The sequence below is a fragment of the Loxodonta africana genome, chromosome 19 (assembly GCF_030014295.1).
Source record: "Loxodonta africana isolate mLoxAfr1 chromosome 19, mLoxAfr1.hap2, whole genome shotgun sequence".
Lineage (NCBI taxonomy): Eukaryota > Metazoa > Chordata > Mammalia > Proboscidea > Elephantidae > Loxodonta > Loxodonta africana.
In genome coordinates, this window is record NC_087360.1 from 1,356,040 (window position 1) to 1,375,986 (window position 19,947).

At 51.3% G+C, this 19,947-nt stretch overlaps 1 protein-coding gene and 1 long non-coding RNA gene across 8 annotated transcripts in view; one reads left to right on the forward strand and one right to left on the reverse strand.

The window, feature by feature from the left end:
• Positions 1-19,947, reverse strand: part of ADGRD1 (adhesion G protein-coupled receptor D1) — a 108,466-nt gene that overhangs the window by 68,848 nt on the left and 19,671 nt on the right. For 6 of the 7 annotated variants that reach the window (XM_064272035.1, XM_064272031.1, XM_064272032.1 and 3 more), the window contains 4 exons: positions 11,304-11,483; positions 8,066-8,320; positions 5,392-5,456; positions 4,106-4,261 (listed from right to left, as the gene is read on the reverse strand). In XM_064272035.1, coding sequence (XP_064128105.1) covers positions 4,106-4,261; positions 5,392-5,456; positions 8,066-8,320; positions 11,304-11,483 — 656 coding nt within the window. The remainder of the gene's footprint in view (positions 1-4,105; positions 4,262-5,391; positions 5,457-8,065; positions 8,321-11,303; positions 11,484-19,947) is intronic. The other variant, XM_064272036.1, reaches the window with a different exon arrangement.
• On the forward strand, positions 9,680-15,214 carry LOC135228213 (uncharacterized). Its single transcript, XR_010318541.1, has 3 exons — positions 9,680-9,800; positions 13,940-14,072; positions 14,760-15,214. It is a non-coding gene; the product is annotated as an uncharacterized LOC135228213 (long non-coding RNA).

Sequence of the window (19,947 nt, forward strand, 5' to 3'; positions counted from 1 at the left end):
TGTATGATGATGATCAGTGCATTTGTGAACAATATTAAAAAAAACTCAGGGCGGAGCCAACATGGCGCTATAGACAGAAGCACCACGCCGTCCCTCCACAGCAGAGACCTGAAAAACTGAGCAAAACAGACAAACATCAATTCTGGAACCTTAAGTGTCAAACGAAGGCGTAAAGAACCCAACTAATCACCCAACTGAATAGGAAATGACAGAGAGCAGAGAGCAAGGAGAGCTACGGAGTGGAGGTCCCCTAACCGACAGCAGCACAGCCTCGCCATCTGGGACCCCTCAGCCACCACGAACGGCAGACAGGGAGCCTGGGAAGGCAATCCCACAGAGCTTCCAGCCCAGACAGAGCACCCGGGAACCAGGACACACGTTCTCCCACCCCCGACCCGTCTTCCTGCTGCACAGCCTCTGCTGCCTTCCAGGGAGGCTGCATCTCTGGGGGAGACACCAGCTCCCACCACTGGGACGCACTCCGCCCCCACCAGCCGGCTCCCCCAGCCCCATTCTTTTGTTGCTGTTGCTGTTTCTGGCTTCCAGCTGTTTCCTCCTTCTCCCCACTCCCACCCCTCCCCTCTCCCATGCAGCTGACAACATGCACCACCTCTGCTCCCCCTTGACGGGCTGTGCCATACCGCTGGGCTGGGGAGCTGCTGACACATGGCCTCCCCAGTTCATGCCCCCGTCAGGAAACTTTTTCTTAAAGGGTCAAATAGCATATAGTTTAGGCTTTGTGGGCCATACAGTTTCTATCACAACTACGCAACTTCTGCCATTGCAATGTGTAAGCAGCCATAAACAATACCTAAATGAGCAGGCATGGCTGTGTTCCAATAAAACTTTATTTACAAAAGCAAGCAGTGGGCCAGATTTGGCTTGAGGGGCATAGCTTTGCTAACTCGATCTACAGCTGTGCCATCCAGTGGAAATACAATCTAAGCCACACTTGGAATTAATTTTCTAGTAACTACATCAGAAAAAATTTTTAAAAGGTGAGATTATGTTTAATAATATATTTTACTTAAACCAATATATGCAAAATATTATCATTTCTACATGTCCAAAAATATATCATCCAAATCCATTGCCTTCAAGTCGATTCTGATCCATGGCAACCCTTCAGGACAGAGTAGAACTGCCCACAGAGTTTCTAAGAAGCTGCTGGTGGATTCGAACTGCCGACATTTTGGTTAGCAACCGCAGCTCTTAACCGCCACTAGGGCCCCAGTAATTTCCCTTTTTTTTTTTTTTTTTGCTTTAACTGTGTTTTTTGAAATCTGGTGTGTGCTTGACACTTACGATGCATCTGACTTGGGACCAGACACATTTCCAGTGGTCAGGAGCCACACGTGGCTAACGGGTATCTGATAGCACAGCAGAGTTGACCCCTGTCATTTTCCTGTCCGACTGCCTTCGGTTAGTGGTGAGAGGCCAGGACATCATGAAAACTGGAGAATGGATGTCAAAGGCTTTAATTTCTCAAGTTTCCCACCAGGTTAGAGCCCAGGAATGAGTCCGTTTTGGGTAGAACTGCGTGATCCACGCCCATAACACTGGAGTCAGGTACCTCACCACGCCCGTCTCAAAATCATGGCCCAGGGGCCGCATCTGCCTTTATTTGGTCTGTATGTGACTTCCTTTTTTTTTTTTTAGTAATATTTTATTGTTTAGGTTCCCATTCAACAATTTCTACACAATTTGTTCAGTGACATCAGTTATGTTCTTCCCAACGCGTGAACATTCTCATGACTTCTGTTCTGGTGGCTCTGTTTCCGTTAATATAGCTTCCCTGCCCCTTTACATTCTCATCTTTGTTTTAAAGTAATTGTTGACTGTTTGGTCTCGTGTGGGTGATTTTTTAAAGGAGCCCAGTACTGACGGGTGATAGTCATTATTGTGTAAGCCAATCTGTTATTTAGCTACCAGGTGACCTCAGGGGATAGTTTTGGTTCAGGGTTTGAACAGTATCTCAGGGCAATAGTGTTGGGGAGTCCTCCAGTCTCAATCAGTACAGTAGGTCTAGTTACAGGATTTCTTTTTAAATTTCAGTTAGCTGCTCACTTATGAAGATGGGATATTTGCCATTTGCAAAATTCAGGTTTGGGCTTCCCTTGAAAAATCAGAAGTGGTAACTCTAAAGATTAAAATCAAGAGGAGCTGGGTCACCCCGAAGATGAGCTAGGTATCTTCCCGTCTGTCACAGCCTCCACCTCTCCCTATTGTTTTATGTCTGGCACACTTCATCCACCTGCTTTACCTGTCTGGCCTCTGAAGGCATTTGAGTTGGCAACCTTGGACATGACTAGCTTTAGCTGAGGGTAACAAAAGGGGCAGCAGGAAGGGGGTCACCAAGTCTAAAAACATATTTCCTATGTAGACCACCATTAAATCTATGTTCCAACATAGACATCCCTTGAAGGATATGGCGATGCCTCAGCCTTCTAAACACCTCCTGGGATACAAGACCCTGGCCCCACTAGCCTGCCTGGGCTGAGCAGAGGGCAGGTCCTCCTGGCCTTGTGGGCGTCCCTGCCTCGGCCTTGACACTGATTCTGGCTTACTTGACTGTCCCCCGTTTCACTCCTGCAGCTGTGCTCCCCGTTCTTCCTGGGCTCTGCCAGCTCCCACGGCCTGCTCCCCACTATGCGTGGCTGACGGGAGTGAAGGTTTTCATCTGCCGCAATCACACATCTGAAGCCACCACCGTACTAGGTTCCAGACGGGCTCTTCTAATCGGCCACAGATAAACGCAGAGCCAGGTCACCCGTGGGTTTGGGGTGGAGGTTTCCCACAGCTACCCTCAGCCCTGGTACTCCACACCACCCCTGGGGCAGGACCTGGGCTTCTGGAAGGTTCTAAGAGTGCCCTTGGGGCCAGCACCCAGCTCATGGGAGAACTCGGACCCACCCCAGGCTACAAGCCCAGGAGGGCAGTGGCAGCGTGGGCTACGGACACCGTGTCCCAGCACCTGCCCGGGCCTGGCCCGGAGGCGGTACGGGACTCGGGGGCTTCATTACAAACTGATTCGTGAGCCACTGAGCGTGCGACTGTGGTGAACTGAACCACCAACCTCGTCACCACGTAACCCACCAGCCTGCAGTCCGTGTCTGATAAACATCTATTTAATCAATTAAGTAATTAATCCACTCACAGGGTCCCTCCGTCCCTGCACACCCACAAACAGAAGGCCCCACTGTCATCAGCCTCAATTAAGTGCCTGCTGCATGCCCTGCGAGGACCCTTCATAGAAATGCTTCTGTGTGGAGGTCAGGGTGATAGGACCCAGAGGTGACATTTACTGAGCACTGACTGTATACCAGGTCACAGACGCCCTTATCGCCCAGCTCGACGGTACTCAGTCATTAGTATTTATTGAGTGCTGACTGCATACCATGTCATAGTCACCCTTCGGCCCAGCTCAACAATACCAGGTCGCTAGCATTTATTGAGTGCTGACTGCATGCCAGGTATTATCTATCTATCACAGTCACCTTTATCATCTCATTCAATAATACTTAGAGAGTACTCAGAGAGTATTGAATAAATACTGACACCTGGTGTCAGGATTTGTTGAACGTCAGCTGTGCACCAGGTCACAGTCACCCTTACAACCCAATTCAATAGCACTTGGAGGAGTGTGAGCAGAGAAAGCACGGCGACTTCAACACCATCAACACAGGCTCACTGAGCACTGTGGTCACCTCTGGGACCCCCATGGGGCACAGTCACATTGTGGGGCACACGGTGCGTGGACTGTGGGCTGTGCCTGTGCCTACATCTGCCCAAGTCCCAGCCCAGCCCAGGGCTGCACAGTCAGTGTCTGCTGGGGCCAGTGAATGCATGGAGGGGCCAGGCAGGCTGGGCGCTGGGATGCAGCCAGGAGGGGAGGAGTGGTCCCACCTACAGGGGGCACCAGTGAGCCGTGTGGGGCTGCCTGGTGGCCAAGTGGCTGACGGTCCAGAAGACGTCGGAAACCCAGATTTTCATGTGACAGTCCCTGACTTCCTGGACCCTGTGTGGGTCATACCAAACACATCGGGGGCCGTGGTCTGACCACTGGCCATCCCTGACCCCCTTGGCACAGAACTCCATCACTTACCTCGGTGAGGTTCCGGGCCGTTTCCTGTGAGAGGGATTCATTGGGTAAGTGGAGGGACACGTTCTGAAGGTAACTCAGCACAATCCCAGGGCTCTGGAATTTTCTCCTCTCCTCTGTCAGGTTGGTTATGATGGGGTGGTAGGCATCCGTGGGCATCTAAAAGGAATCAGGGCCATGAGTTCCTGGCAAGAACTAAAGTTGAGACATTCAACAGAAGCTCCATGTGTTCCACCCTGGGTCTAACACTTCTCAGGTCATAATAATAATGATAGCAGCCCCTACAGCATACCAGACACTTTGTGAGTGTGTACTTCACATGTATGGGTATTTCATCCTCACAACAATCTTATGAAATAGGTACCCATTTGACAGATGAAAAAACCAAGGACAGAGAGCCTAACGCAAAAACAAGTTGCAGAACTGGGATTCGAGCCCAAGAGGACGAGTTCAAGAGTCTAGGATTCACTATTACGCTAAAGCTCTCAAATAGGACAAGTCCTCTGACCACAGATGCCGATTCCAGGGGGCAAAGTCCTCTTCACTAGTGGAGCCTCTTCTCTGGGGTCACAGAGAAAAGCTACATGTCGTGGCCAGTGCCCCTCACAATGCCGCCTCCCCCAGGACACAACCTCAGGAATCATTTGCTCCTGAGGGCTTGTTATGGGTTGAAATCTTGTCCCCCAAAAAGATATGCTGAAGTCCTAACCCCTGCAGATGTGAATGTGGCCCTGGCTGTAAACACGGAGTTTCTTTTGTTATGGTAACAAGGTCATACCCAGAGTAGGGTGGGTCCTAAATCTTCAGAGTGGTGTCTTGTGGAGATGTCAGAACAGACTGAGAGACACACACAGGGGAAGACAGAAGCCATGGGAGGAGTGTCTATAAAGCCAAGGACTGTCCGGGGGCTACCAACAAGGGGGGATCCCCCTCCAGAGCTGATGCCCTGATTTGGAATTTGAGCCTCCAAAACTGTAAGGTAATGAATTTCTGTTCTTTAAAGCCACCCCCTTTTGGTATCTGTGTCACAGGGCCCCAGGTAACTAAGACAGTCAACTTGTTCTTCTTTTTAGGTGTCCAGTATTACAGGCAACAGGAACTGGGGGGTTCTCTCAGTCATTCTTAGCACCAAAAATCCATGGTCGTTGGTTTCCCTTCTGTTTATTTTTGCTCCCAGGCATCGCTCCACCAAAAAGGGGGCGCACAGACAGCCTAGCGGAGTTTCCACTCCCCTGACATGTAGCCCAGACATCAACAAGAGGGATCAAGAGAAAAATGCATCTCCTTACCACGGCGCTCACTGTGGGTGTCACAAGGAAGCTTGGTGGTGTGGAAGACAATGCCATGTGCTTTCCTGGAAAAAACAAATAAGGCTTCGTTGAGGACTAGCATGATCGCCTTTTTTCACCCAAAGGAAGGCCTGTCCTTATTTAAAAATGTGCCAGCTTTAGCTGCATCGAAGATAACCCGAGAATGTTCTGTGTAGGAATCTTGCCGGAAAGATAAAGGCCTAATAAATCAAACAAATGGGGAGACTGTATGGATTTTCCCAGGACAAATTATTTTTCCATTTATTTTCTAAATTGCTTTTGAACACCCTTCATGCAAGCCATCATATAAAATGATGATTTTATGCAAGCTATTACCGATTTCAAGTAAATAAAGAACCAGGAGAAATAGGCCTAAATGGTGCCAGGAATAGTCCAGGGTAAAATGCAGAATGTGGTCAGACACTGGAATAAGGCAGATGGCAGCTGGGAAACTCTCCTCCTCCTCAGTGGATGAAGTGAGAATGGGATCCCACCCCCCGAGCCCCTCAAACCATGGATGCTGGTGGTTCTTTCTACTCAGGACTCCATTTGGTTAGTCATGAACAAGTCAAAACAACGAAGACATCTAAGACCAACGACAAAGCCATTTTCTGTCCATTCACCCCCAATATTTCCAATCCTGGTATTTCCCAACATCACACAGCCTTAATGGGATACTCTAAGTCATTTTTCGAAAGTCCTTTAAGCTGACTTTGGGTGACCTGAGGAAATGGCCCCATCACCCCTGGCTGACTCAGTAGTAGCTGGCCCCCTGGGCCCTCCATTCAGGGAGAGAATGCTGAAGGCAGGATGCTGCTGAAAGTCCTGGAGCCCAAACCCCTCTGCTTGCCAAGTCAGAGAGGGTGGTCCTTCCTCAGGGTCCAGGAGTTACAGGGGAGCCACATCACACTCGCAGCTCACTCTTCAGTCCACAATATCTGAGAGAAGGTGAATTAAGACCAGCCGGGAGGCCCTGCCCACCCTGACACTGATGTCCATGTGGGAAAGAGATGAGAAACGCAAAACCACTGTGTCCTTGCTCAGCCCTTCTCTACTGAGGTTGTTGAGCAGTGGGGATGTCACCTGGAGGGAGCACAGCACCCCTGCCACCACAAGAAAGGTGACCCATGATAGTGTAGCCACAGAACAGAGAGCAGGGTCAAAAGCAGAGGGAGATTCCTGGTGACGTCATCTGAGCTCCTGGATCAAGCCATCCCTGAAGCATATTCTCCCCTAGAGTTTCAACTGTGTGGGATAAAAGATTCCCTCTTGGCTTCAGTCATTTTGGGGTTTCTGTCACTGACAAGTGAGGGGCTCGATGTCAGAGCCCCTGCAGCACTGGTGGGCCCAGAGTCCAGGCCCCTCTCCTCTTAGTCCTGGACCCCTGCTGTTCTGGGGTCAGTGCGGTAGTCAGAAGGGAAATGTTCACGATGGGTGTAAGTGGGGACCATCACTTTTTGGCAGGTTATTTTACCCGCATGCATCGTGAGCAAAACAAAAATGGAATTGCAGGGGAAAAAAAAATTAATTCCAAAAACAACTAAGATGTACTGAACGCTTGCCGTCTGGCACAAAGTGCACTAAGGGTCTTAACGGCTGGTGCACGTTGTCTTCTGAACACCCCAGGAGAGGGGTGGTGTTATTTTCCTGCGTTTTAGGATTTTAGAGGAGGAAATTGATTTGGACAGGTCAAAACACAAAATGTCCCGTGTTGTACGAGTCCATTTATGTGAGATGCCCAGAATAGGTAAATCCACAGAGACAGAAAGCAGGCTGGTGGCTGCCAGGGCCTGGGGAGAGGAGGGTGGGGAGTGACCGCTAATGGGCATGGGGTCTCCTTTTGGGGTGATGAAAATATTTGGCACAACAGCGTGAATGTACTAAATGCCACTGAGCTGCACACTTTAGAACAGTTAATTTTATGTTGTGTGAATTTTACATCAATTTTTTAAAAAAGCGTCTTCCCAAAGTTCCACTCAGCGTGGCTGGGGTGGGGGTCGGATTTGAACCACGTCCACTGGCCCTCGGCTCACACCTGCTCTGTGCTGAGCAGGAAGGGGCATCTCTGGCTGCACTGCGCATCGGAGGAGGCCGCGGAGGCCCTCGTGAGCATCTGTGAACAGCGCAGGCTTCAAACAGCTCTGTGCCTGTTGTGAGCACCCTGCGGCCCCATGGTGGTCGGCACGAGAATATTAATCCCACAGCACCTCCAGCAAAGTGCTAACTCTTTCTCAGGTACCGAGGATTCCAAAGAAATGATGGCATCTATCAGTCAGAGTCGACTGGATGGCAATGGGTTGGGTTTGGTGTTATAGGTTCGTTAAGGAGTCCTGGTGGTGCAGTGGTTAGCCGCTTGGCTGCTAACCGAAAGGTCAGTGGTTTGAATCCACCAGCCGATTCACGGGAGAAAGACATGGCAGCCTGCTTCCATAAAGATGACAGCCTTGGAAACCCTACGGGGCAGTTCTACTCTGTCCTGTAGGGTCACTATCAGTTGGAATCGACTCAAGGACAATGAGTTTTTGGGTTTTTATAGGTTCATTAGGACACGTCTCATGCCTGTGAGCTGGCTGCTGAGAGGCAGAGGCAGTGAAGTTGCCTCTGGGGAGCGGGAGCAGCACCCCCCACCCGCCGCCACCCTGCCCACACTGACCCACAGCAGCTGTGAAGTACATGGCAACCTCGTCCGGGGTCAGTGCCCGCTCCCAGATGATGAACTCATCAAAGGCACCATTCTCATAGCGCCTGGTCTGGTCCTGCTCAGCCCCGATCACCAGGTTTGCATTGGGGTCCCCATAGGCGTGGGACACCTTCCCGCTGGGGTCGGAGGTGCTCAGGGTCCCATTGACGTAGACCTTCAGGCCCTCCTTGGATTTCCATGTGAATAGCACATGCGTCCAGTAGGGGCCTGGAAGAGAGAATGTCACTGCAATGAGTGGGGGGGCCCCCCTACACCTGTGGTTCCAGGTTCAGTCCGTCCCCCATCATGCCTAACAGGGCATGACACAGGCCTGCCTGTCCTCAGTCATCTGGGGCACAGGAAGGAAACTGCCCTCTGCTCACAACCCAGGGCCTAGGGAGTGCAAACGATTTGCATTTGACTACCAACCTAAAGGCTGACAGTTCAAACCCCCCCAGCAGCACTGTAGAATAAAGGCCTGGCAACCAGATTCTATAAATGTCACAGCCAAGAAAACCCTATGAGGCAGTTATACACACAGGGTTGCCACGCGTCAGAACTGACTCAATGGCAAGGGGTTTGGGGTTTTGGTTTGCCCATATCCCTGTCTCCAAAAGCAGTTCAGAGTGGCCTGGCTGTCTGAGCCCAGGAGCCACGGCTGAAACTCCAACCAGCAAAGGGGGTACTCTGACAACAGGCGGGACACAGGCACCTACAATCAGCTGGTAAGCCCGGTTATAGAGAACCAACATGGCCCTGCTGCCGGCAAACCCGTGACGGAGATGGGGTCTCGGCAAAATCGACGTCCTGCTCTCCTTAACAACACCATTTCTGTGCAGCCTGTGGGGTGTGAGGGCAGCTGCCCCATCCGAGGGGGCGGCCCCTGATCAGCTGCCACCATTACCACAAGACAGGGAGCCCCGTGTTGCCCGTTTCTTTAATTTCCAAGAGAAGGTAGAAGACCTTGATTCTAAAATGAAATTATAACTAACTGTCCAAACTGAGTCAGAAATGAAAGCACCACCTGGGCCGCCACAGTGCAGGTCAATAAACCTATCGGGGCCTGGTTCAGCCCCAGGCCACAGAGCTGACCGCTGCTTTCACGTCGCACAGAGATGACAACCGGCATGGCCATGACAGGTGCGGCCAGTCTGCCTCGCCCGGGAGTCTGCTCAGACTTCCTCGTTCCTCTTCTCTTTGTGGAGAAAACCGTGCTCACCAGCAGGAGGGATGTTCTCCAGCCTTCCAGGCCACTGCCCCACAAAGGCCCCCCTGTATTTTCTAAGTGTGGGAGTCACTGCTGGAGGAACAGGGCAGCCCTTTTGGGGACACGCCTCACCCCCAGGCTGCTGTCATCTCAACCCACCAGGGGTTACTTCAGGGGTTCTTGCTCGGCGTTGCATAACCATCTAATAGTTGTGAGCCTCTGGGGAACACATGAGCCCTAAACGGGCTCAGAGTATCACTGCCCTGGAGCTGGACAGCAAGAACAACAAACTCAGCCAATGAACAAATAACGAGCATACTGCCAGGCAGAGATGTTTACAATTCTCCGCATTTTTCTGGGTGGGAAAACAGTCCGCGTTCAGCAGACATTCACGGAAAACCTGTTCCTGGGCCCTCCCAGGTGCCGGGTGCTGAGTTGGCTGCCAGCCCCAAGGAGCAGGGAGCTAAGACTCACACAGCGCTCTGATCCAGGAGGAACGTGGTAAGAGCAGTGGGCAAGGTGCCGGTGGCTGAGCATGGGGTGGGTGAGGCCATGGGGCTGGGGGGTAGATGTGCAAGACTGTGAAACTCCGTGTCGGCCAAATGTCCCTGCTCACAGAGGTGGGGGCACAGCCGGTCTGCACACGCAGAGCCCCAGCAAAAGAGGAAAGCGTACGTTCAGTACTGCTACAGGCCGTGTCCTAGGCTCTTTGTGTACTGTTCTTGCTGTTATGGTTGTGTGCCAGGGAGTCTATTCCTAACCCTGCTGACCCACGTGACAGAACAGAACTGCCCCCCAGGGTGTTCTAGGTTGTAGTCTTTCCAGAAACAGATTGCCAGGTCTTTCTCCCGCAGAGCTGACGGTGAGTTTGAATTGCCTACCTTTCAGTTAGCAGCCAAGGCTTAACCGTGCGCCAGCTCACCTGATGGGCACAGTCACCCCGTGAGGTTACACTGTCAGCATCCTGATATCAGGGAGGAGGAGGCTGAGCACAGAGGTCAAGTAACTTGCCCCCGGTCACATGATGGCACATGACAGGGTGAGATTGGAACCCAGGCTAGGCTACCTCCCTTAATGGGCCAGACAAGAGATTTTCCTTAAATAATTCAAACATGCACTTCCTACCAGAGGGAGCCTTGGCCTTTGTTCTGTCCCCCAGGCCCCACCCCTGACCTTCGCCCTTCACTTCTGGGTGTCAGCCTCGATGGGGCTTCCCTCCCAGTGCTGCCCCAGAGCATGGCTGCCCCTGGCCACCTGCTCCCTTCCAGCCCCCTCCCACTTCCTTGCCTCCCCCACACCTCTGGCCTTAGGCCAACAGATGACCAGCCACGCTGTTTCCCAGGGAGCGGTCTTCAGACAGGCCATGCTGAGCTCCCTCCCCACGCGCCCCACAGCGCCCCACCTGCCTCCCCAGCCGCTCCTCCCAGGGTCTTCTGCTCCCACCACCCATCCTGCCTCCCCTGGGTCTTCAGCCTCCTTTTCCAACAGCTTTTCCCTACCAGCTCGTAGACATTTTCAGATGTAAACCTTTAAAAAGAAGGAGGGGGATGAGAAGGAGAAGGAAGAGAAAAGGAAGGAAAAAGGAGGAGGGGAGAGAGGAGGCGGGAGGAGGGGAGAGGAAACAATACCCGCCCTGTAAGCATTTTGCAGGCAATATTCCATTCATTTCCCCCAGAATGTGAGGTAAACACTATTGACATCATGTCTACTTCACAGATGGGGAAACTGAGGCCCAGCACAGTCAAGCTGCCTGGATGTGGCCATAGTCAGTGCAGGTCAGATGGCACTGGGCGCCAGGCTGGGGACCCAGGCCCTGATCCACTCTGTTGAGCTTCCTCATTGAGGATGAGACTTGCCCTATGGGTAAGTCTTCTGGAGCAGCCCCTCAGAAGCAAGCTGCTCATGTCCAGAGGTCGGGACCCTGAGTGCTCTCTGCTGCGAGGTCCATGTCTCCTCACCATCGGGATTCCCCAGCCAGAGCCTCAGGGCTGACAACGGACTCACCTGGGGGGCTAAAGGTGGCTGTCCACGTCATGGAGTTCTCCCGCGTGTACAGCTCCACAGAGCCTTTGCCGCCATTGGAGCAGACCTTGAACCCGTTGGAGATCACCTGCCCCCCATAGGCAAAGGGAGTGGGCCTGGACAGCTCTCCTTGTGTCTTCCAGAAGAAAGAGAAGGAGACCCCTGAGGAGAGGAGGCCCTGGTCAGTCACCTGTGATCTGCAGGCAGCTCTCCACTTTTGCTTTTCATTGAAAAAGCAATTTTCCTCTCATTGTAAAAGCAAGGTATGCCCAACATACCCAACTGAGGCAGTATTTAATAACTTAGCTAATGCTTGCTAAGGAGGAGGCACGTTCTAAGACCTTTAAATGAACGAGCTCATCTAGACACTGCAACAACCCTGCCATCATCCCATTGTGCAGATGAAGGCACTGAGGCCACTTTGCCCCAAGTTACTAAGCTGGTAAGTGATGAATGGATTCAAATCCAGGCACCCAGCTCCAGAGCCTGAAAACTGCACACCACTCGGCTTTATTCCTTCTGTTCACGCAGAAGAGCCCTGCTGGTGCAGTGGTTAAGAGCTCGGCTGTGAACTAAAAGCTTGGCAGTTGGAATCCACCAGCAGCTCCTTGGAAACACTGCGGAGCAGCTCTACTCTGTCCTATAGGGAGGCTATGAATCGGCATGGACTTGACGGCAATGGGTTTGGTTTGGTTCTTATTCACATGGACGTGCAGATATGGTGTCTCCTGAGGAAACCCCTGCTGTGGGCACATGTCATAAAGACAGGAGCCATGTCATATAAAAAATAACGACTACATCCTGGGCTTCTTCCAGTGTCGGTGTAGACTAAACTGTGTCCCCCAGGAAGATGCCGTGAAGTCCTAACCGTGCCCCTGTGAATGTGGCCCTGTTTGGAAATCAGTCTCTGCAGACGTCATCAGCTAGCCTTTCTGACTCGTGGAACATGGGGTCTCCCAATCACTTGCTGTGCCTCTGCCGTTCTCTGGGAGTGTACATGTTCTCTGGGAGTGTACATGTTCTCCGAGAGTGTACCTGTTCTCTGGGAGAGTACTCGTTCTCTGGGAGTGTACATGTTCTCCGGGAGTGTACCTGTTCTCTGGGAGAGTACCTGTTCTCTGGGAGAGTACCTGTTCTCTGGGAGTGTACATGTTCTCTGGGAGTGTACCTGTTCTCTGGGAGTGTACATGTTCTCTGGGAGTGTACTCGTTCTCCGGGAGCGTACATGTTCTCCGGGAGTGTACTTGTTCTCTGGGAGTGTACCTGTTCTCTGGAGTGTACCCGTTCTCCGGGAGTGTACTCGTTCTCTGGGAGTGTACATGTTCTCCGGAAGTGTACTCATTCTCCGGGAGTGTACATGTTCTCCGGGAGTGTACTCGTTCTCCGGGAGTGTACTCGTTCTCCGGGAGTGTACTCGTTCTCCGGGAGTGTACATGTTCTCTGGGAGTTTACTCGTTCTCTGGGAGTGTACATGTTCTCTGGGAGTGTACTTGTTTTCTGGGAGTGTACATCATCTCTGAATTGTACTTGTTCTTTGGGAGTGTACTTGTTCGTTGGGAGTGTACCTGTTCCACTGGAAGTATTTGCTTCCCTACAGCGGAGACTCATGTAACAGGGAAATGCAAAGGAAACATTTGTTGAAGCAAAATTGTTGGGGTGTTAGGCAAAACCAGAGGTGCCCCATGTACCCAAATGGGAGGCGCCCTGCAATAACGCCTGCTACCCAAGACCGGTAGCCCAGACTGGCTTCCACAAATCATGTATTTCCATGTATTTTACTTAATATTTCTCAACATCTATATTTACCCGTTGCTGTTGAGTTGATTCTGACTCATAGCGACCCCATAGGACAGGGTAGAACTGCCCTATAGGGTTTCCAAGGAGCAGCTGGTGGATTTGAATTGCTGACCTTTTGGTTAGCAGCTGAGCTCTTAACCACTGTACCACCACGGTGCCAGAATCTACATTACCAACCAAAAATTTAACCACACTCAATGGCTCAGCATGCATTCCACTACTGAAAAGATATGGTATCAACAGAAAACGCAAGGCAGAAAATAATTGGGCCTTAACAGGGTTAACAGGGTCATGCTGGAGCAGGGTGGGTCCTAATCCCATATGAGTGGTGTCCCTTATAAAGAGGAGAGGAGACACAGAGCAGGGAGACGGAGGAAGGATGCCATGTGACACGGCAGCTGCAGCCAAGGAACACCTGGGGCCACCAGAAGCTGGGAGAGGCAGGAACAGATTTTCCCTCAGAGCTGCAGGAGTCCACACAGCTGATACCCTGATCTGGGATCCTGGCCTCCAGAACCCTGAGACAATACCGTCCTGTTCTCCTAGCCACCCAACTCAGGGTGTTTTGTTATGCTGCCCTAGGAACCAATGGAAATGCCCGTGACAACAGGGAATGCCCGTGACGACAGACAGGGAATGCCCGTGGTGACAGTCTCCACCTTCTCTTCCAGAGGCTGCACTTTAGTGTCATACGCTCCACAGGAACCATGATTTCTTTTTAAAGTGACCCCTGTCGCTGGGTCTCAGGGTTTTGTCCAGCTTTCTACATTCCAAGCGGAACTGAAGCTACATCTTGCACCTCTCTTATGACCTCCCCATAGGCTAAACTCCCAGCAGGGGCTGTCTCATTCAAGGGGACGCCCAGTGCGAAGGTTTCTGCTGTGACGCCCATGCCTGCGGGGAGCTCAGCAGGGCACAGCTGGAGTGTCCTTCCAGAAACCCGTCTGCAGGTCGGTGAGTGCTGATCCCGCACGAGTTGGCCTGGGGGGTTCCTGTAGACTAAATATCTTTGCTAAAATGTTGGCATGAGCAAGCGACCTCATCAGGTGGTAAGTCTCTGCTTCGTGAGAAGCAGATGGGGAGCCAGGAGCACCCCAACTCTTGACAGCGAAGCGCCTGCCACAGTCACAGCCACACTGACAACTCTAAGGGCCGGCTCCGGGGGAATGGCCACCACGGCCACCAGGCTGGAGGTAGGCAGATGCCAGCGCTCGCCACCACCCCACCCTGCCAGCTCCCTGTGCTGTTCAAACTGCCTCTCTGCAAGTATCCTGTGCCCGCGAGCCTTTTCCATGCATGCGTGCATGTGCGTGTGCGTGTGTGTGCGTGCATGTGTGAGAGTGTGCATGTGTGTGTGTGCGTGTGAGTGTGTGCATGTGTGTGCATCTGTGTGCGCAAGTGCGTGCACGTGCGCATGCGTGCGCGTGTGTGCATGTATGTGCGTGTGTGTGCGTGCATGTGTGTGTGTGTGTGTGCGTGTGTGTGCGTGTGCGTGCCAGCCCAGCTGGACCCTGTGGGAAAGCTGGAAATAAAGGTAGCCGCCTCACCCTCCGACAGCGCCCGTCCCGAGGGGAGAGACCTCTGGGAGTTCCTGAGAGGAGATGATCAGAGCCACCCATCTGCCCAACCTTCTTTACACAGTGGCACCACCTTATCTCCAAGTGTGTTTGTGGACACAGTCATGGAGAGACGCTGGCTGAAGGATGAGAAGACCCGTGTGAAGCAGACTGTGGCATGTGTCTCGTCACCGCCCTCCCCGCAGCGTCTGACAGATCCACATATGCGTAACAGGGTCTGTGGAGGTCCATGAGCACCACAGTCATGTGGCATTGCACAGGGCACTGCATGGCTTTCTGTGTTCAAAGCCCCAGGGGATTAATACAAACACATAAAATGTAACATGATTTTTATAACCTTGGTTTGGAATCTGTTTTGTTTCTCTCTTTTTTATTTTTTTAATGTGAGAGGGACCTCAAAAGAACGCAAGGGGCCTGGACCTTTCCCAGGGTTCGAGAAGCAGCACAGCAGAACTCCAAATCACAGGGTCTGTTTGTGGGGTGGCTGAGAAATCATAGTCCTTGAAGGTGCCCTGTGATGTGGGTCATGACAAGGGAGGGATGGCACCACGAACAGACCAATGAGGCCTGGGCGATGGCCGGCTGTGCTATCTGGAGGCCCCAGCCAGAGGAAAGTTGGAGCCCTGCACTCCAGCCTCCAAGCCTGCTCCCCACCATGGCTGCAGGGCAGGGGGTTCAGAGGCCTACACCCTGCCACACCCACCTGCCCCAAGCCCTGGGGGCTCCAAGTCCAGAACAAACCCCAGCTGCCCACGCGCCTCTCTGTTCTCAGAAACATCCGTTTCACGGGGAAGCAAGCATGGCACATTGTGAAATGTTTGTTATGAAAAGAATTCCTGGGAGGACTTGTGGAAGTCAGTCGTTTCCAAAAACTTTGCTTCACTTAAAAATTCCTTTCCCTCAACTCAAAATGATCCCATTGTGGCCAAATGTCTTTCTGCCCAGGAAGAAAAATAAAATTGAAAACTCAAATGAAGAGTTGAGTACGGGCCATTGTCCTGCCTGCCTTCGAGGGAGAAAAGAGGACCCAGGACGCTGGCATCAGTTGGAGGGTGATATGTCCCATGGCTTTGAAACGGGCGGCCTGTGGTCAGCGTCAGGAGGGTGGTCCCCTCTGCCTGCACCTCCCCCAGGTGGAGGGAGGACAGAGAGTCAGTTACAGCCATCACCCAGCTAGGCGTGAGCGGTGGGCAAACCCCACCCGGGAGAGCCCGTGGACAAGCGTCACTGAGCCCCGAGCAGCTCAAAGGCAGGTCCACTGGTTGCTGGCCAAGCCGAGTGACCCTGTGCCAGAAGCCCCTAACATTGCAGGTAGAATCAGACACCTACACCATGGAGGTCACTCAGAAGCAGGTTTGGAACCCCTGCCGAGAATCTGCATTTGCACCCCAGATATACGGTATCAGGTTTGCACCCCAGATATACGGTATCAGGATCTATATGGTTTAACAGGCTCCCCAGCTGACTCTTATTTTCATGGATTGAATTGTGTCCCCCAAAATATGTGTATCAGTTTGGCTAGGCCAAGATTCCCGGTATTGCCCGATTGTCCACCATTTTGTCATCTGATGTGATTTTCCTGTGTGTCGTAAATCCTGCCTCTATGATGTTAATGAGATGGGATGGGCAGCAGTTAGGTTAATGAGGCAGGACTCAATCTACAAGATTGGATTATGTCTTCTGCCAATCTCTTTCGAGATATAAAAGAGAGAAGCGAGCAGGGAGACAGGGGGACCTCATACTACCAAGGAAACAGTGCTGGGAGCAGAGTCTGTCCTTTGGACCCAGGGTTCCTACACAGAGAAGCTCCTAGTCCGGGGAAGACTGATGACAAGGGCCTTCCTCCCCAGCCAACAGAGAGAACCCTCCTTTGGAGCTGACGCCCTGAATTTGAACTTTTAGCCTACTAGAGTGTGAGAGAATAAACTTCGGTTTGTTAAAGCCACCCACCTGTATTTCCATTACAGCAGCACTAAATGACTAAGACACTCATGTATAATAAGTTTTAGGAATCACTGCTCTCCTAGTGGGTCTCAGAACTGGTCCCTAACCAGCACCGTTAGCTTCGCCTGGGAACTTGTTAGAAACGCAAATTATCCGCAGGGGTTCGAACTAACCCATTGGGAGCCCTGCTCAGAACAATGAGTTTTGAGGCTTTGGGTGGAAGTAACAAGGGGAAAGCTGAGTGCTCAGACACCCCACAGACCGGGCAAAGGATAAATGAAAAAATCTTTAGAAATCAAAGTCTTGCTAAGTCCACCACTTCCAAAAACCTTGGAGTTATTGGGTGAAAAGAGGCTGTGCCCCCACACCACACACATATGCACGCACACACACAGAGCTACACACACTCACACCTACGCACAGCTACATACACACACACGCACACTCAGTGTCACCGGCAATGTCCTGTCACGACATTATACTATAGCTACGCAAGCGGTTACCACCGTGGGGAGCTGGGCAAAGGGTCTACAGGACCTCTCTGTGTTATTTCTCACGACTGCGTGTGAATCGACAGTTATAGCAAAATAAAATGTTTTCTAAAAAGGAAGAAAAAGATTTTGCTAGGCCAGGAAGACCTCTCATGGGACCTGGCTGATTCCGCTTCCATTTCTACAGCACATCTCGGGTGCTAAACTTGGGCTTTCTCCTCGGTTTTGGTTAAGAGAGGCTCCCCAGAACTGGGGCCTCAGTTTAACACAAAGTTAAAGTAAAGGAACTAAGAGAATGGGAAAGTGGGCTGGCTGGAACAGAGGATGTCTAGTGAACATTGTCGTTGTTGTTAGGTGCCGTCAAGTCAACTCCAACTCATGGGGACACCACGTGACAAAGAGGAACTGCCCCACAGGGCTTTATGGGAGCAGATCACCAGGTCTTTCTCCAATGGAGCAGTAGGTGGGTTCGAATCTCTGACCTTTTGGTTAGCCATTTGCACTTAACCACTGCACCACCAGGGCTCCTTGCCTAGTGACTAGAGCCTCCCAACCACAGGGTTCTGAGTGGGTTTCCACACAGGACGGCCTCTGCAGGGGAGCTGTGTGATCTGAGTCCCTAACACATAACAACCGACTGCCACACACGCCCACAAGAGCCAGGTGGAGCAGAGTGAGACTGTGTGGCTGCAGTCTTTCTGGCTGACCTCCGAAAAGACCCAGACACTAATGGCCATCAGTGTCCGTGGTTGCTGCCGCAGTCCCAGCCTCGGGAATATCAAGACCCCGATACGCTGCTCTGTCCTCCTGCGGGAAGGCAATCTGCCCAGAAGACAGGCATTGAGCCCAGCAAGTGTGACACAATTCCAGGAGGACCTGAGTATTGCAGAGAGCATTAGCTATGCTGCCTGAGGCACCATCAAAACAAAGAGAAGACTGATCTCAACTCCAGTGTTATGAGGAGTTCCAAGCTCCCTGTGCGCCTGAGGCAGGAGGTAAAGGATTGAGTTTATAAGACTCTAAACGCAGCTTTCAAAACCTTCATGTTTCAGCATAGTCCTGGCGGATATGGCAATTTCTACCCACATATTTCTTTTTTAAAAGTTAAAAATTCTATACCCTATGGTCTTGGACATTGTTTCCCAAGAGAATTTTAAGTAACATATTTAAAAAAAAAAGTTGTCATCGGTTTTGACTCACGGTACTCCATGTGTGTCAGAGTAGAACTGTGCTCCATAGGGTTTTCGGTGGCTGATTTTTCCAAACTAGATCACCAGGGCTTTCTTCCGAGGTGCCTCTGGGTGGACTCAAGCCTCCAACCTTTCAGTTAGCAGCTGAGCGTGTTCACCTTTTGCACCACCCGAGGCCTCCTACACTTTGAGATGTTGTTGTCAGGCGCTGTTGAGTCAGTTCCAACTCAGGGACCCTGTGCACAACAGAATGAAACACTGCCCAGTCCTGTTCCATCCTCACAGTTGTTGCTATGTTTGAACCCATTGTTGCAGCCACTGTGTCATCCAACTCTTTCAGGGTCTTCCTCTTTTTCACTGACCCCCTACTTTACCAAGCATGATGTCCTCCTCCAGGAAATGATCCCTCCTAATAACATGTCCAAAGTACGTGTGACGAAGTCTCACCATCCTTGCTTCTAAGGAACATTCTGGCTGTGCTTCTTCCAAGGCAGGTATGTTCATTCTTCTAGCAGTCTGTGGTATATTGAATATTCTTTGCCAACACCATAATTTGAAGGCATCTATTCTTTTTCGTCTTCCTTACTCATTGCACAACTTTCACATGCATACGAGGTAACTGAAAATACCATAGCTTGGGTCAGGGACACCTTAGTTCTCGAAGTGACATCTTTGCTTTTTAAAACTGTAAAGAGGTCTTTTGCAGCAGATTTGCCCAATGCAGTGCGTCTTTTGATTTCCTGACTGCTGCTTCCGTGAGTGTTGATTGTGGATCTAAGTAAAATGAAATCCTTGACAACTTCTATCTTTTCTTGGATTATCATGATGTTGCTTATTGGTCCAGTCGTGAGGATTTTTGTTTTCTTTATGTTGAGGTGTAATCCACACTGAAAACTGTAATCTTTGATCTTCATCAGTAAGTGGTTCAAGTCCTCTTCACTTTCAACAAGCAAGGTTGTGTCATCTGCATATCACAAGTTGTTAATGAGGCTTCCTCCAATCCTGATGCCGCATTCTTCTTCTTTGGAGGGTCAAAATAGCTGGCTTCCCAGAGATACCTCTGCCAGGAGAAGAGTGCATCCTTTGGACCCAGGGTTCCTGCACTGAGAAGCTCCTAGACCACAGAAAGATTGATGACAAGGACCTTCCCCCAGGGTCAGCAGAGAGAGAAACCCTTCCCCTGAAGCCCTCAATTTGAACTTCTAGCCTCATAGGCTGTGAGAGAATAAACTTCTGTTTGTTAAAGCCACCCACTTGTGGTATTTCTGTTATAGCAGCACTAGATAGCTAAGACAGACTAAACCCACTGCTGTCGAGACAGACTAGACGTAGTTATTTAGCAAATATGCATCTACTCTGTGCCGAGCAGCGGTGGGCCTGGAAATACAGCGCTGGTCAAGACGGAACACAGTTCCTGCCCTCATGGAGCTGAGTCTAGTGAGGGAGACAGACAACTAGCAAGTATCATCAGCTGTGGCATAAAGTCCCTGGTAGCACAAATGGTTAAGTGCTTAGCTGCTAATCGAAAGGCTGGTGGTTCAAAACCACCCAGAGGCACCTTGGAAGAAAGACCCGGCCATTTGCTTCTGAAAGGTCACAGCCCTGAAAACCCTATGGGGCACAGTTC